The 17,577-nt window shown below is 41.2% G+C and overlaps 1 protein-coding gene across 7 annotated transcripts in view; it reads right to left on the bottom strand.

Moving 5' to 3' along the window:
• Nucleotides 1-17,577, bottom strand: part of LOC128738377 (guanine nucleotide-binding protein G(q) subunit alpha) — a 47,808-nt gene that overhangs the window by 11,909 nt on the left and 18,322 nt on the right. For 6 of the 7 annotated variants that reach the window (XM_053833450.1, XM_053833448.1, XM_053833452.1 and 3 more), the window contains exons 3-5: nt 1,003-1,187; nt 766-920; nt 415-543 (exon numbers count right to left, since the gene is read on the bottom strand). In XM_053833450.1, coding sequence (XP_053689425.1) covers nt 415-543; nt 766-920; nt 1,003-1,187 — 469 coding nt within the window. The remainder of the gene's footprint in view (nt 1-414; nt 544-765; nt 921-1,002; nt 1,188-17,577) is intronic. The other variant, XM_053833449.1, reaches the window with a different exon arrangement.

Genomic DNA, 17,577 nt, shown 5'->3' with positions numbered 1-17,577 from the left:
TGAAAGCGCAACAGTGAACACCCTTGGAAAAATCCTGCCAACAAACATAAGCCTCACGCATATGTAAAGAAACAATTGCCCAATGACGATCAAACTAAACTGATGAATATAAAAAAAAAATATTGCGTGCAACTTCACTTCATTCTGAGCAGGAAGTGATTAGAATGGGGATGAAAAATTAAAAACGAGAAAAAATTTAGTACGATTAGATTGAACGGTTACATTGACCGGCAAACAAACATTAAAAATTGCCATGCTGTGGACACATAACTGATTATATTAGTAAACAATTAGTTGAACAAATTCACAGGCAAAACAATAAACAGAAAAGCTAACATTCGCCTGAAATTAAAACAGAGACGATCTTCGATAGGCAAGCCAGCTCGAAATCGTCTAGAGTGCATTTATGGGTACCTAAACCGAATCTCCTCCAGATCGAAAGGATACTCGATAATTCCCGTCGTGGGCACACGCACTCTCAGAATATCTTGTTCCGTTGGAAGATAGTTGGGCGCCGCTACACGGTCAATTTCCATAAGGTAACTGCATTTTGCATTCATTTGTGTAGTTGGCGGGATGAAATTTTAGACAAACGAAACAATCGTTAAAAATCTTAATATTACGTAAACTCTAATGTGCTGAAAGAAATCTGTGGTAAATCGGAGTACTGAAAAATGACTACGGATTGTGCCGAATAATTTACCGAGAGAAAACCATCTTTCAAGCACTAGCTTGAAGCAAAATTGGAACAAAAATTTTACGTACTATTTAGCTGAATCCGTTAGCTGGTACTCTCTCCTCCTGTCGTAGCACTCCTGGATGCCGGCTTCAGCCCATAGATCCTTGATTGCTTGAACATATGGCGGTTCAAACGTGGTCACTGTTTCGAAGTCTACACTTCGTATCAGCTCCGCATGTTCCTAAAACGGAAAAATGACACATCGTTAGCAGTCAGGTTAGGATTGGGCCCTTAGGGCGCATTTCGCTCACTCCGATGCTTACGATATTCGCTGGATCGCTGTACTGTATTTTTAGCAGGTCCATCGCTCGAATCATCGACTGCATTGCCATGAAAATATTTTGGTATACTAGTTTGATAAAGCCACGCTTGTCTTCGTCCGAGTAACCGCTACCGTGGATAATACGCATCTGTTTGATGAATGTGGATTTACCAGATTCACCAGTACCTGTCGGGGAAAAGATAGGGAAAATGATCAGCATTCAATATCAGAAATAAATGGTGGCATATTATGGATTAAGCGGGATAAAGAGGAGACCAATTATTTTCATCTTTATTGTTAGAACTTCAAGTGAAAATTACAGTAATATGACCCTAACATCAGGGTAAGATATTGCGAAATTGTCTTAATTGAGCTTAATTTTTGGTGAGGCCCCATTTTGGAAACGCTTTGGAGCTTCAGAGCGACATACGAATTTTTGTTTTGAACGGCTTCTCATTCTTCATTGATTTCTTTTTTTGTTTTGGTGGCTCCCTTTCAAAATTTATTACGACAACGAAGTGTTTCCAAGAATGTTTAAATTTTCACTGCGGTTTTTGACAAATAGCCACTTGTCTTAGTTGATTACAGAATTATACAAAAGTAGATCCAATCAGACCAAATAACGTTTCAATTAGTTTGTTTTATTTCAATACGCCATGATAAACAAATTCCTGGGAAAAACCTAGGAACATGAAAAAATTGATAGTTTCGATGTTTGCTATGGTTTCCAGCAACACTTTTGCGCTTCTCTAGAGAATCTAGCTTCTCTAGCTGCACGCTAGAAATCAGCCAATCAGGAAGCTGGTCCTTTTTTGACAACCATTGGCTCTTTTTCGATACAACGTGTCACGTCCTGTCCTAGTGAAAAATGTGTTTAGAACAGTTTTCTACAAATCATGATCATACCCTCAAAATAATTCACACGTCCTTTCCACGAGGAAAATCACGTAAACATCTCTACAGGGAGTTAGGTTGATTGTTATTGGAAAAAATCATAACATCTATCTGATTTTCACGTAAACGCATTAGTAAGCGTGCGAACTATCTTGAATTCACGTAAATGTGGACTCCAGCGCCTCTACGGTTCAAAGGTATACGGGTACCAACGAGCCACATGCGCTGGCGGATGCTGTGGGTTCAAATCCGGTTATAGTCTCAGATTATAGCTTGGTCCGACCCATGCACCTTCCAGCATTGGACAAAAGGTAGGAGTCACAACTACTACTTGTTAACCCTTAAATGCGCAATGTTGCTTTAGAACAACATAGTGAAAAACATCCCCCGAGAGCAAATAATGTTTACCGTCTTTAGATAAATAAGTTTTTTTATAAAAGAATTTTTTCAGCGTGCACAATTAAGTGTTCAGCGTAGCTACCAATTAAACTTAAACTTATTAAACTTGTATTTTACGTTCGGAAATGCAGTAGAAATATAATAGTATCGATTTTTTTCCAGGAGTGTGCGTCTTCGAAAGAGGGAAGTATTTTTCGTTGTCCAAAAGAAAGCATTTTCTGGAATAAGTTTTTATCAACCAGCGGCAAATTTGTCCCTTAGTGTATTCCGGGGCTCTTGTCTTCTTTCGGTACTTTATTCCGACTCTTTTCAATGTTTTGCAGATATACTGGTGGGAACAGTTGAACTTTATTGTGGCATTCCGTTGGCTCACGGAATCCTTATTATTGAAGTGGAGGCACGAGAAAGAGAACGGAGTCCTTCTACGTCCATAATTTTGGGTGATCTTCCACTACCTTGCTTGCGAGTAGCTTGGGGATCTTATGATATAACAAATAGTCGTAGCCGCTACATTTTCGCTTTTAAAATGTTGTACCGTATACTTTTTCCCGAGACCTTTGTGGAATTTATATAAGTGTACAACGGGATCGCAAAATGCTTCCTGTTTTGACACCATTCTGGCCACTTGGTAAGCAAAAACTAAACAATTAATACTAATTAATACAATCCTATTTCTCTCCAAAATTTTAGTTGCCGCCCGTTACTTTTTCGAATCTAGCAATCCTATACGCTTGGTACGGGCACTATACCACACTACTAAACTCAAGAACTGAGCAAACTAAACGTGCGTTTAGATTGGCAACAACTTTTTTCAAACTGTTGCCCGATGTTTCGATGTAACTATAGCAACGTATCACAAGTATTCAGGTGGCGACAGAAGCAACGTTTAGCAACATGTCGCATTCCGCATGTTGCATTCCACATGTTGCCAAAAAATTGCCCAGTCTAAACGTACCTTAACGAACAATACAACACAACACCTGGAATGCAAGCTGCTGAGCGTACATGAAGATGCGTTTACTAATGTGAAATAGGCGGAACTCAAAGACAGCACTAGGCCAATCGTTGATGGCAATGACGACTTGATCAGGCGAGGCCGAGCTTTCGTTAAACGAATTCATATAGTATTTAGTAAAAAGATAGTACTTCTGAAATTCAGAGTTAGTAACTTACTCCTTAGAGTACTCTCGGAAAACTGATGAGCGGATCTTTGAACATCTCGGAAAGAACCTGAACAAACAGTGGAGACACATGCACGACGCGATCAGTACTACAGTGCGGGAAGTGCTGGATAATACTGCTGCAGCCACTTCCAGTGAGTGGTTTGACGCAGAGTGCCAGCGATTGATTGATGAGAAGAATCGAGCCAGAAGTCACTTATTGGCTGTATCTGTGACGCGCCAGAGCAGAGATAGATACCGAGATGCTAGAGCTGCCGAAAAGAGACTTCACCGTCCTAAGAAACGTCAGCAATGGGATCGCGTTCTTGCGGAGGCGGAGAATTGCTTCGAGAGGCACGATACGAGTAGCTTCTTTAATGCGATCAACGGAATCAGGAATCGGACCGAGTCAACTCCTGTTATGTGTAACGACATGGAGGGGAACCTGATTACCGAAAGATCGGAGGTGGCTAGGCGTTAGAAGCAACATTTCGAAGCATTGTTGAATGGTGACCAAGATGAAGCGGTCAACAGAAACAGGATAACGATTGAGGATGATGGACAAGATGTGGAACCACCAGCTTTGGACGAGGTTAGGCAAGCAGCGAGAGATCTGAAAAACGGCAAAGCAGCTGGAAAGGACGGCATCCCCGCCGTACTTTTAAAAGTCGGGAGCGAACGGCTGTATTGCAATCCATCCGGTTATACTAAAGGTATGGACTGAGAAAGAATTACCTACGGACTAGCTGGAAGGTCTCATATGCCCTAATCACAAAAAGGGCCATTGACAATTATCGAAGCATTACTCTCCTCAATTCTGCATACAAAATTCTCTCCGCATCCTGTTTCTCAGACTGAGGTCGTTGCAGGAAACCTTTGTTGGCGAATACCAGTGTGGTTTTCGAGGGGGACGCTCCACGACGGACCAAATGTTCACCTTGCGACTGATCCTCGATAAATTCCGGGAATTCAACTTGCAAACTCACCATTTATTTATAGACTTCAAGGGGGTGTACGATTCAGTTAAATGAAACGAGCTGTGGTAGATTATTCTTGATTCTTGAACATGGTTTTCCAGCAAAACTGATTAGGCTGATACGTGCTACCCTTGATGGTTCAAAATCAACCGTTAGGATCGGACTGGTTTGTGACGTTAGATGGTTTGAAGCAAGGTGACGGACTATCGAATTTGCTGTTCAATATTGCATTGGAAGGTGCTATTCGAAGGGCAGGCGTGCAGAGAAGCGATACCATCATCACGAAATCTCATATGCTCCTAAGGTTCGCGGACGACATCGATATCATCGGTGTTAATCGTAGGGTTGTGGAAGAAGCGTACACGTATTTCAAGGAGGAAGCTGCGAGGATAGGGCTTATCATAAATTCTACCAAAACAAAGTACCGTGAACGTACCATATTCTGCGCAGTTAAGACATTGTTATGATTCTTCCGCTATTCTAAGTATTCTAGATTTAAATTAACAACGTAGATAGCAGCAACGTGTAGTGCTACGATCTATAATATCTGGTAAAAAATATAGGAATTATAAGTAGACTAACAATTGAGTATATTTTTCGTTTTGTAAACTTATCCACGGTGCCTAATTCTGCGCACTTTCTTGTCCATGTTCCTAATTCTGCGCATGTTTGCTCCTAATTTGATCATTGCAAAGAATTTCGATCCTAAATTTGTTAATTTTTTAGAAGGATAATCTTACCGTTGCTGCTAACGACGATGTTTTTTGCCATAAAAAATACTTTATGTTTCACGTTAAATTATTTCGCTCTCAAATATTATGGCCCGTTTGTGAATAACGGCGTAATATTCAACAGACATATATAAAAAAATAACGCAATGATCATAGTTATGCACAATGCTAAAAAATACTTCTATAAAGAAAATTGCGCAGAATTAGGAGCTGCGCAAAATTAGGTGCGGTCACGGTATATGTTGGCTGGTAGAGAGCGTGCTAGCCCTTCGGGTGTTGGAGCTGGAGTGGTGAGTCCGATAGAGATACTTTTGAAGTGGTCGACGAATTTGTATACCTTGGTACGTTAGTGACATGTGAGAACGTTGTGAGCCGTGAAGTAAAAAGGCGGATAGCGGCTGCCAACAGGGCCTTCTGCGGATTACGGAGCCAGCTGATATCCCGTAGCCTACAACTCCGCACAAAACTTGGACGTTGAAAGAGATCGGCCGACGCGCTCTTGGCATTTTCGAGTTTAAGATCCTGCGATCAATTCTTGGCTGCATATTAGACGAAGGAGTATGGCGCAGGCGTATGAATCATGAAATATACCAAGTATATAAAGATGCGGATATTGTGAAGTGATTAAAATAGGCACGCTACAATGGGCTGGCCACTTAGCAAGGATGCCGGATGGGAGACCAGCGAAAACAATATTTAGCAGAGAACTCGACAGAGGTCGACGACTTCGAGGCAGACCTCGTACCCGTTGGATGTGCGCTGTTGACGAGGATGGAAGAAAAGCGGCTGTTAGGGACGACTGGAGAGCGGCCGCTAAAGGCCGAGTAATGTGGAGCCGGTTTCTGCGGATTGTCGCCGAAAAAGTAAGTAAGTAACTTACTCCTCAAGATGAACAAAAATTGGCAGACCTGCCTTTTTCTCTGAATTTACGAAATATCCGAATCGTTTTGACGCAGAAATTACTGCGTACGCAGAAATATATTGAGTTTCTTGCACTCGTTACTTGCACGGTTGTACTCCTGTTTTGTAAGGTGAAAACGATTGTGGCAGTTTCTTCGTAGAGCTTCGTCGACCAAGGAGCCTTTATCGGCGGGTGGGCGTCGTGAAAAATTTTAGTCATCACGTTCACGATTGTTTGCTGGAAATATTCGACGGCTTTGTCAATACAATTACACAGCAGAGTTTAGTGTCTGCCAGCGGAACTTATTCCGTCATAATCAGCTAGTCGACAAAAATAATCGGCGCTGAGAGATGCAACGGAACGTCCAAAGCAGGATGGCCTGCTTCGAGAGTAATCAGAGGCTCAATGTGTTCAAAAACGGTGCTGATGGGTGTTGCGGCTTCGTTAGACAAGTCGACCAACAGAATGATAACAAGCAAAGCCGTCGATAAGTGTGGAACTGGCGGCAGATTACGGCGTTAGGGAGTCGACCTGAAATGTGCAGTCATTTGACTTACACCATCGAAGCCGAGTCTGAATATATCAGTATTATACAGCGCGTTCCAGCGAGTTTGAAACAGCAATTAGAACATCCTCACCACCGGATTTTATACTGTTAGAGGGGTTTCGATTAGTGTGATGGACAGCCAAACATTGCCGAATAGTTGCGCACTATATAATCATTCATCAAGCCATGTCTCGATCGATACAACAGCATCGTAGTCGTACTCGCTGGCAGCCAGAAAGAATGGATGTACCTTTGTCCGGAATCCTCGCACGTTTTGGTAATAAAAGCGTACAGAGGCGTTATCCCCAAAACGGTCATTGGCTTTATAAACCATGTAGTACCGAATTGGGGCACAGGATTACAACTATTCCGCTCAACTCCATCAATGGGTATGAGCGATCCGTAAACTGTGTACAGCAATCGGGGCCTGCCACAAAAGACGATCATTAAGACTGTCGCAGTGGCCTTTTAACCCAATGCCCTTCTGGCATACAAAAAAAACAATGTTAGCTGAATAGTTTTCGGCTCGTACTACAATAGCTAAATACGTTTTGGGAGTAGTAGTTGTTTCGTAGTAACAAATTTCCGCAAAATCCGCATAGCCGAAAAAATCTTCTATTTTAGGAAAAAATAAAATAGTTTTCATGCTTTTTAGAACAGCATAGTGACGCTTTTAATTGGTGTCAGTTCCTTCCACTGCAATTACATATTGGACTTCAAATATGATATTTATGGACGAGTTAAATTTTTCCTCTCATTTTTATCAACTCAAATGTACATGACTTGCATGACCGCTCAAAAATTAATACCTGAGAAACTTAGTAACAAAGTTTGTATAGCACAAAACCTTCCTTGCGTTCTAGCTTACAAAATAACTAAAATAAATCGTTTGACTAATGAGAAATCAAACAACATGCTTTGCATATAAATTAACAAAAACTCAAACCTAAAATACCGGCATTTATCAAGACGTTAACATCTCGCAAAAGTATCATGATCTTTTCATTGTAGTGATTCAGGGCCTGTGTAAAATGCGGTGCGGGAGTATTCAGCTTATCAATTCGGTTGTTTACATTCGGACTGCCTGGATTCCGGTTACTTATCACCTAGAGCGCTTTTGTTACATAAACCTATCTCTGCGAGGTCGACAGGGTTCACAAATTTAGTTTACATTGCTTGTAATACTAGTAAATAGAATCATGCTACCGCATTTTAGTTGCACATTCGAAAAAATTAAAAAGCTGAAGTAGAAAAAAGTCGAACCATCAGTACACAACATTGCGAAGCAATATATTATATCTACTCATAGCGCAGTATACGTAATGTCTCGTTTATCGTCTTAGGACATTATAACAAGCAAATAGAATCATCCGACGATAACATCGGGGCTAGCCGCCAATGGCCCATTTTAGCGAGTGCCCTCCTCTCCATACTGGATCTTACAAACCGGCTGATGCTCTGCGCCTGGCTACTAACTTATAAGAGCCAAACGGTTCATAAACAACAGCATGGTAAACAAATCATTAGCATACAGCCGTCAAACACAATGCACAATACAGCACTAATCGATTTCTCGTCGGATGGCGCTAATAAGAGCCCGGTGTTCCGGACAAAATGTAAGTAAGAGGTTTACCCACACGTACACACACACACACGCGCGCGGCACGGCCACCACATGCCAGTAGTTTGCCTGTCTCTTAGGCATAGGAACAATGCCTATGATGTGTGCTGTTATACTTGACAATGTGTCATCGACTTGGCTGTGCCACGAACTGCAAATTCAGGGTTGAATAAAGCTGAAATTTAATCACTTGGCAACACGTAGGATAAATAAACATTCAAAAATAAAAGCATTTTCCAAGAATTCTATTATCTATTTCCTTACTACGTTAGACACGATCTTAGTTCTATCTTAATTGAGCTAAACTCATAACGCAAACACAAAAAATGCTTTGACTGCGAGAGTAAACCACCGTCCGGGCCGGGCGGAAATAGCTAAAAACACATTTTATGATTAGAAGACTCAGACAATCTGCTGAATTGTGAGTGTTTTTGGTTGCTTTAAGTCTCAACTCTGAATTGAAATTACAACCCCAGGATGATGTCCAAGGAGCAAATTACAACTATCGTGAAACCTCTGAAACATTAGAAGTTGGAAGAAAAAAACAACGTTTGGAAATTTTTCAAGTAGATTTTTTACGTAGAACATGGGTTTTCCTACTTTTCCTTGAAGTATTTTTCGTGAATTGCTGAAAATTTTTCCTGATTTCTGTAAAAAATATGTTCTACGATGTAGTTCAATAGAAGTGAATTTTCGAAATAAGCGATGTCCGAGAAATTTCCATTAGATTTTAAGGAAAATGATTGACCTAAAATTCTTTAAACACTGTTTTCGTTCGTAAGTCCATAAACTGTACCCGAGAACAAAATGTAAAATTCTAGGACCCTTCGGTCTAATGTGTACGATAATTTTGAAAATTTTCCCGGTAAAAAGTGTAAACTTTTCACGACAGACAAAAGGAATTTCCTAAAACAGTTTTTTGAGTGATTCGAGAGATGTTCAATATTCAATTATTAAATGTGTTTGGTAAAATGCCAATATATAGAATCTATTTTATGTCGAACGAAAAAATTTCTATCTTATACTTGGCTATCAGTCGAGATTGATCATTTATACAATGGAAAACTTTCAGAATTTGACAACAAACGTTTTCAATTTAATATGTAATTTTGAAATTTTTTAATTTGCGATTCGCTCATGCAGAAAAGGCACCAGATCGATCCACTATTCCAAGCTCCATCGGTTTCCACTCCACCCAGCAACAGCGGCGCTTCGTCGATGCGTTCTAGCAGGTTAGGTTTAATACATCCTAGGCAAACACAACGTGCTCAAGTGGTCATTTTTCCGCATCATTCATATACTGCCAGCAAAAAATCATTCATTATTTTCTACCGTCGTCTATAACTTTTCCCTGAAACATCGCAACCTTTCATTCAGCAAAAAGTAAAAACTCCACTCTCCACATTTTTTTCTTGCTTCTTCGCAGGTTTGAGCAAAAACCGTCTGAGAGACCAGGAGAAATAGCTTCAACTTTAACTAAGTGTATTAAATCCTAGAACATGTAATCGAACAGGATATATTCTACCGTTCTTCGAGTTTGCAGACAAGGATAGGTATTCTCGTGAACTGAGCCCGAGCAGGAGCGAAGAGCAAAATAATATAAAAACAATATCAAACTGTGTTATAATGGTATATTTTGTTATTGAATAGATATGGAGATACATTGATAACACATTTTGTTATTGAGTAGATTTTTAAAACAGTGGTTGAAAGATGAGTTTAATAACTGATTTTGTTATCAAATCTTATTTTGGCCTTAAAATGACATTCGATATATTTTATACAATTTTTTTTTATTGATTAACGAGAATTTTAGATTATAAATATTTTATAAAAGTAGTTTTATAAAATGATTTTTTAATATTTCATATACTGCTGTATTTGCTATTCAATACCTTAATAATACTAAAATATGTTATTCCAAACTCTGAATACAGTCATGTTATTGCTATGTTATTCAAATAACACAAGTAGTTATTCTTTTGGCCTTAAATGAGTAAAATTTTGATATTATTTTTTGGTATTTTACCAACTATGTCAGCCAAAACAAGAACAAATTTTGATATGTGTTATTCGATTTCCAATAACACATTTTGATATTATTTTGCTCTTCGCTCCTGCTCGGGAGAAGTAGGTATGAGACGATGGGGCGGCGATCGAACGAGATTCGGTGTGGTATGGGTCTGAGTGTGCCGTCGTCGCCGCCTTGGCAATTTTCCAACGAAATCTTAAGGAGATAGTGTACAATACACAAATACAAAAGACGCCGTTTTGGGGAGTGGCGCATGCGCATCGGAACTATTTGCGATGTTAATGCTTTTCGCACCACATGCACTTCACTTCACACAGAAGACAGGCAGGCAGGCAGGCAGTGGTCGGAGAAATACGGGCGGCTTTTTAACGATAGGGCTAGGCGGAAGTTACGATGCAAAAACTGGTCAAGAACCGTGGGCTAGACCAAAGCTTTCCTCGATTGCAACGCAGTGCATTGTTATAGTATTTCATTTATTTGCTTTTGTTAGAATTAATCGAAGTAGGTACCTAAACCTAAACAGTTAGTTACATGTGAGATATCAATAATTTACTAGATTTATATATTTTCTATTTAAACTAGTTCGATTTTAGAGAACAGATTACTCGAAAACACCATGCAATATAACTTACCACTAAAAATGTAGCCTGCAGTTGGCCAAAAAGCTTCGTCTTGTATTCGGACTATGAACTATTTCGCGAAATTTTTAACTTTTAATTTATTTCCCTTCAAATGATTAAATTGCTAACCATTTCATACTTTGACAGATGGGTAGTTGTTTTTCTCAACGAGAGCAAATAAGGTAACAATAATGTTGTGAGAGCCAATTAAAGCAATATTTCGTAAAAAATTAACACAATACAGCGATACTACGATAAAATATTGTTGAAAACTGCAGTGCAAGTTAAATAATATTTTGTTAGAATTGACCTAGTAAAATGTGATATGGGATAAACTAAGAGAAGTACATGTTGTTTATGATTTTAACTGCAGTAGCTTTAAAGAGCATTTTTTCATAAGCAATTTTCTCATCAAAATTTTTTTTCCATAGAATCAAATTTCAAACAACTGATTGATAATTTTCAATAAGGTAAGAAATGCGTGGCTGGCAAAGGGTGAACATATGCATTCCATAACCTCTATTCATTAACTCCTATTCCTACCTTAAGGAGGTGCCGGCTGGGGTACGCAACTTCGGTTGTCGTATGCTAACAGGAAAGGGGGCACAGGGGCTCCCACATTAAGATGACAGCCCCATCAGCGGGATAAGGACCTTAGGTTAACAGCCTACTGTACCGGAACACAAAAAAGTTACCGAAAATGAAAGAAGAAATCTCTCTGGATTATTAGCAACGACTTTTAGCATGAAAACACGGACACGAATCGGAACATGGAATATACTGACCCTTCCCAGCAGGGCAAGCTCGCTCAACTGGCCAGGGAAAATGCTTAAAATCCTGGGGCTGAGCGAGGTCCGTTGGCCGGGTACTGGCGAACACAGGACATCATCCGGGCAAGTCTTGCTCTACTCTGGCATACGAGGTGAAAATGCTACTCGAGAAAGAGGAGTTGGATTCCTACTGATCCCAGGGGCACATGCGGCCCTGATGAAGTGCGAACCGATAAATGAGCGAATAACCATCGCCAGATTCAGAACACGGGTTAGGAACCTTACAGCAATCCAGTACTATGCGCCAACAGATGCTGCCGACCTGCAGGAGAAAGAGAGTTTTTACAGCCAACTGAACAGCGTGGTTGAGAAAATCCCGAAGGGGGACCAAATTCACATGGGCGACTTCAACGCGAAGATTGGCTCAAACAACGCGGACCTTGAACGCGTCATGGGACGCCATGGCCTAGGAGAGATGAGCGAAAACTGGGAGCTGCTTACAGAATTCTGTGGTAATATCAACATGGTCATTGGTGGATCGCTCTTCCATAATGTCACGTGGGTTTCCGCGACGGCCGAACAGAAAACCAAATCGACCACATCTGCATCAGCCGAAAATGGCGAAGGAGCCTTCTTGATGTACGCAACAAACGCAGCGCTGATATTGCATCCGACCATCATCTTATTATCGCTGAGATACGTCTGCGCGTCGTACGAGTCCAACGACGGGAGGAAAAAGTTGGATGCCGCTACGACGTCCGCCGATTTGAGAATCCTGAGGTGAAAGGGGCCTTTGTCGAACAACTTGAATCTCGAGCCTCGGAGTTGCCACTTGGTGGAACCGTCGAAGAGCAATGGACCGGCATCAAGAACGCCTTCAACTCAACCAGTGATAAAACCCTCGGCAAAGCGCACAGCGGGCGGAGGAAGTGGATTTCGGATGAAACTTGGAGAAAGATCAACGAGCGGAGAGAGGCGAAAGCCGGCATTGAGCGAGCGCGGACCAGATCGGCTAAGACAGCTGCCCGTCAACGAACTGGAGAGGGCTGTTAAACGTGCTTGTAGGCGGGACAAGAGAGCCTGGACTAACTCCCTAGCCGAACAAGGAGAAACCGCCGCCGCCAATGGTGATATCCGTTTGTTGTACGATATTTCTGCCAGGATCAATACAAAGATGCCGCTAAAGGACAGAGCTGGTCAGCTATTGACTGACCGTACAGAACAGATTAAGCGTTGGACTGAACGTTTTGAACAACTCTTCCGAGTTTCAAATGTCAGAGACCAACAAAACCAGCAGCGTATGACGCCTACAGTTCGTCGAATCAATCGCGTGAACTCGGAGGCGCCATCGCTAGATGAAATTGTAGCAGCCATCAAGAGTATGAAATCCAATAGAGCGCCAGGGATAACCTGTATTTGGGGGCATCCATAAAGTACGTCACGCTTATAGGGGGGAGGGGGGGTTGACCTAATCGTGACGATTTGTGACGTAGGGGGGAGGGGGGGTATGAAGTTATGTGACGTCACATGAAAAAAATCAAATGGAAAATTCATTCGGGAAATTATAATTTAGCCTTCATTTTAAGATACAACTATTGAAGGCTTCTATAAAATTAACGTACTGATGGATTTTAAAACAAATAGTTAAATTTTTTGAATGAACACTTTTTTGAACATATATGTGTGAACAGGACTCATTTATTCTATGTAGTATGAACTCTCCATTAAGGCTTTACAGAATATGCAATACACCGCTGAAGAGCTGCTTGAGTACCGTCCTGCCTAAAAGATTTTCGCAACCGCAAATAGCAGTCGCACAAACTCCTGAAGGGTTACGGGATGCTACCAGAGACCCTTGGCAATGTTTTTCCTTGGTATTCGTGCTGAACTCAATCGATGAACAAATATTCATACCGAAGTTCCACGGTTGCTTTTAAGGTTTTTCGGTATAATTTATACTGCCCCTCACTCAAAAGCTCTCTGAAGAATAGAGTTTAAGCCACTTGCGGATTAAATTTCGCATCCAAGATAGTGTTGAATGATTACACGATTGAAAAAATACACAAAATGACAAAATCCGTCAGAAAGGTTCTTCCAAGGCGTGTTGCTGCAAGCCGTCAGCAGGAAGTCCTGATTCTTTGAGCTAGATCAGACGAATTTGAGTGGATGAATGTAAAGGGCGTGGATATGCGCGAAACATTAATCGATGGCACATCAACGACTTCTGAAGCATAACCGATTGCAGCAATTAAAGATCATCTTCAAAATCCGTGAATCGATGACTTATAAGCTCGAAAATTTTCCTTTTTTTATTTGCTGAAATTCATTTGACAGCTTTAAATAAAAAGGTTGTAATGAATATTTAATTTTTTTGTTGTGAAGGGGGGGGGTTGCCCTGACGTGACGTACTTTCTCAGGGGGGGTCACGAATGTGTGACGAAATGTGACAAGGGGGGGAGGGGGGATTGATTTTGGTCAAAATTTGCGTGACGTACTAAATGGATGTCGCCTTTCAGCCGAAATGCTCAAAGCTGACTCATCTTTGTCAGCCCAGATGATGCATCAGCTTTTCAGCAAAATATGGGAAACCGCAACTTTTTCGATGGACTGGATGCAAGGCATATGGGTCAAAGTCCCTAAGAAAGGAGATCTAACTCAGGGGTGCCCAGGCATAAGCGTGGTGCGGGCCAAATTAGGTCGCCCCATGAGTCCGCGGGCCGCAATGACCTCTGACCATTCTTTCGCACACCAAAATGTAAAATAGGCGGCAGCAAAAGCCGATTTTTAGCAATCACCACAAGATTTAAATCGGAGAGCAATCAGATCTACAATATGCACGAGGTGCTACGATTGTACTGAGTGACAGGGGTCATCAAAAAAATTATTCATAAGTCTGTCATCCCTCAAATTAGCCCGCGGGCCGCACGAATCATTACGAAGGGCCGCGCTTTGGCCATCACTGATCTAACTGAATGCGGTAACTGGCGTGGCGTGGTCTGTATTGCTCTGTGCTCTCTCAAAGTACTCTGTAAGGTAATCCTCAACCGGATCCAGGAGAAGATCGACGCTACTCTGCGGCGGCAGCAAGCTGGATTCCGTGCTGGCCGATCATGTGTAGACCATCATATCACAACGCTCCACATTATATTGGAGCAGATCAACGAATTCCAGGACTCTCTTCTGCTGGTGTTCGTTGACTTCGAAAAGGCGTTCGACCGACTCAATCATGAAAACATCTGGGGCGCACTTAGGCGTAGAGGAGTTCCAGATAAGCTAGTCCATCTCATCGAGGCACAGTACGAAGCGTTCTCGTGCAAGGTTTTGCATGATGGCGTCTTGTCCGACCCCATAAGGGTTACTGCTGGCGTGAGACAGGGCTGCATTTTATAACCGCTTCTATTTCTCATCGTTATGGATGAGATATTAGTTGGAGCAATTGACAGTAGACCAAATCGAGGATTGCCTTAGAATCCACTAACGATGGAGCAGCTAAATGGCCTCGACCTAGCCGACGACATTGTCTTGTTCGCACAACGCCGAAACTATATGCAGAGCAAGTTAGATGACCTTTCCGAGAGCTCCCAGGCAGCAGGTCTCACAGTCAATATAGCGAAAACTAAGTCTATGGTAGTGAATACTGACAATTCCACCAACTTCACAGTAGCGGGACAAGTTGAACAGGTAGACGCCTTTCAATATCTTGGTAGACAAACAACGCCCGATCGTGGTACCAATACTGATATAGCCACACGGATCAGGAAGGCCAGGGGTGCCTTTGCAGGTCTGCGAAACATTTGGCGCTCAAACCAGATCACTCTACGTACGAAAACCCGAATCTTTAATTCAAACGTTAAATCCGTACTGCTGTATGCCTGCGAAAAGTGGTGCGTCTCAGCGGAGACAACGCAAAAACTGCAGGTATTCATTAACCGGTGCCGATGTATCATTCGTACCTGGTGGTCTGACAACTGGATATCCAATGAGGACCTCCATCGTCGGTGTCATCAACGGCCGATAGCCACAGAAATTCGTGAACGTAGGTGGAAGTGGATCGGACACACCTTGAGGAAAGGAGCGAACGAGGTTTGCAGAGAAGCACTCGACTGGAATCCACAAGGACAGCGTAGAAGAGGCAGACCCAGAGGCTCATGGCGACGGAGCTTAGCCAACGACATCCGGGCTGTAGACGAGAACCTGTCCTGACGACAGGTAAAAGCCATGGCGGGTAACCGTCAGCAGTGGAGATCTCTGATTTCATCCCTTTGTTCTGCCGGACCGGCGGACATGGACATATAAGGGGCCATCCAGATACCACGTGGACAGAAAAATACCAATTTTCAACCCCCCCGTCCCCCTCCGTGGACAAGCGTGGACATTCCCTCAACCCCCACCCCTCTCCCCTGTTTGTCCACGTGGACATTTTTTTTCTTATGTCAAATTTAACAAAACAGACATGCATTGTTCTAAATATTGTTTTCAACTTGATTTATGCAGTATTTATCAAAAAGCTGAGGTGAAAGGAAGCGCCAGTCTAAAGGCCGCGACACAACCCGAGCAGGAGCGAAGAGCAAAATAATATCAAAATGTGTTATTGGAAATCGAATAACACATATCAAAATTTGTTCTTGTTTTGGCTGACATAGTTGGTAAAATACCAAAAAATAATATCAAAATTTTACTCATTTAAGGCCAAAAGAATAACTACTTGTGTTATTTGAATAACATAGCAATAACATGACTGTATTCAGAGTTTGGAATAACATATTTTAGTATTATTAAGGTATTGAATAGCAAATACAGCAGTATATGAAATATTAAAAAATCATTTTATAAAACTACTTTTATAAAATATTTATAATCTAAAATTCTCGTTAATCAATAAAAAAAAATTGTATAAAATATATCGAATGTCATTTTAAGGCCAAAATAAGATTTGATAACAAAATCAGTTATTAAACTCATCTTTCAACCACTGTTTTAAAAATCTACTCAATAACAAAATGTGTTATCAATGTATCTCCATATCTATTCAATAACAAAATATACCATTATAACACAGTTTGATATTGTTTTTATATTATTTTGCTCTTCGCTCCTGCTCGGGAATGCATACGACTTTTTAGGCGTTGCGGAAATTTGAGTTTTTCCATGGATTTTCCGTCAACTTTCCGCAGCGTATTAAAATCCGTATGCAAGGTGATAGGACCTTAATTCTTATGATCTTGTCTACTGCAAATTATTATCGACTGCAAGAAAGCTGATAGCTTGACGATTCTTCTCTGTCCAGAGTATCTTTGTATCTTTATCCAGAACATCTCAGCCTGGCCGTCTACTTTAACGTAACACAAGACCTTTTCGACGCAACGTGATTCGTAAAATTTTTTGGAGGCGAAGCCTTTTGGAAATAGGTTGTCGATGGAAGCCCTTTTTTTGGCGAGCTGCATTTGATTTTGAGGCAAAATGCAATCATTTGGCGCAAGTGCGACCTATGTGATAAATGAGTCACGTGACTGGTGAATATTCGTGGGTTCTTCCGTTACATTTATCATTTCACAAAGAAGGCAAGAGTTGTAAAAAAAATTCTATTGCAGTTCTATTGAGTTGTTTCTAATTTCTATTGCATGAAAAAAAAACTTGTCCACGTGGACATTTTCCGTACCCCCTCCCCCCCTTCCGTGGACAAGCGTGGACATTTTCATACCCCCCACCCCGCTCTAAACTGTCCACGTGGTATGTGGATGGCCCCTAAGTAAAAGTAAAAATAGAAATCGGTAGTTTTTTCTTAAGGGGGCATAGTACTTTTTCAACTTAAAAAAATCGAAATTTTTTTCATTGATTATTTCGAAAGATTAACATTTTGACCATATATGTTTCAAGTCATTTCAATGAATTCCAAAAATTGACAAAGTTACAGCTATTTGTAC

Source organism: Sabethes cyaneus, chromosome 2, assembly GCF_943734655.1.
Source record: "Sabethes cyaneus chromosome 2, idSabCyanKW18_F2, whole genome shotgun sequence".
Lineage (NCBI taxonomy): Eukaryota > Metazoa > Arthropoda > Insecta > Diptera > Culicidae > Sabethes > Sabethes cyaneus.
The sequence above is the reverse complement of the archived record's forward strand: the minus strand, read 5'-3'. Positions and strand labels throughout refer to the sequence as shown.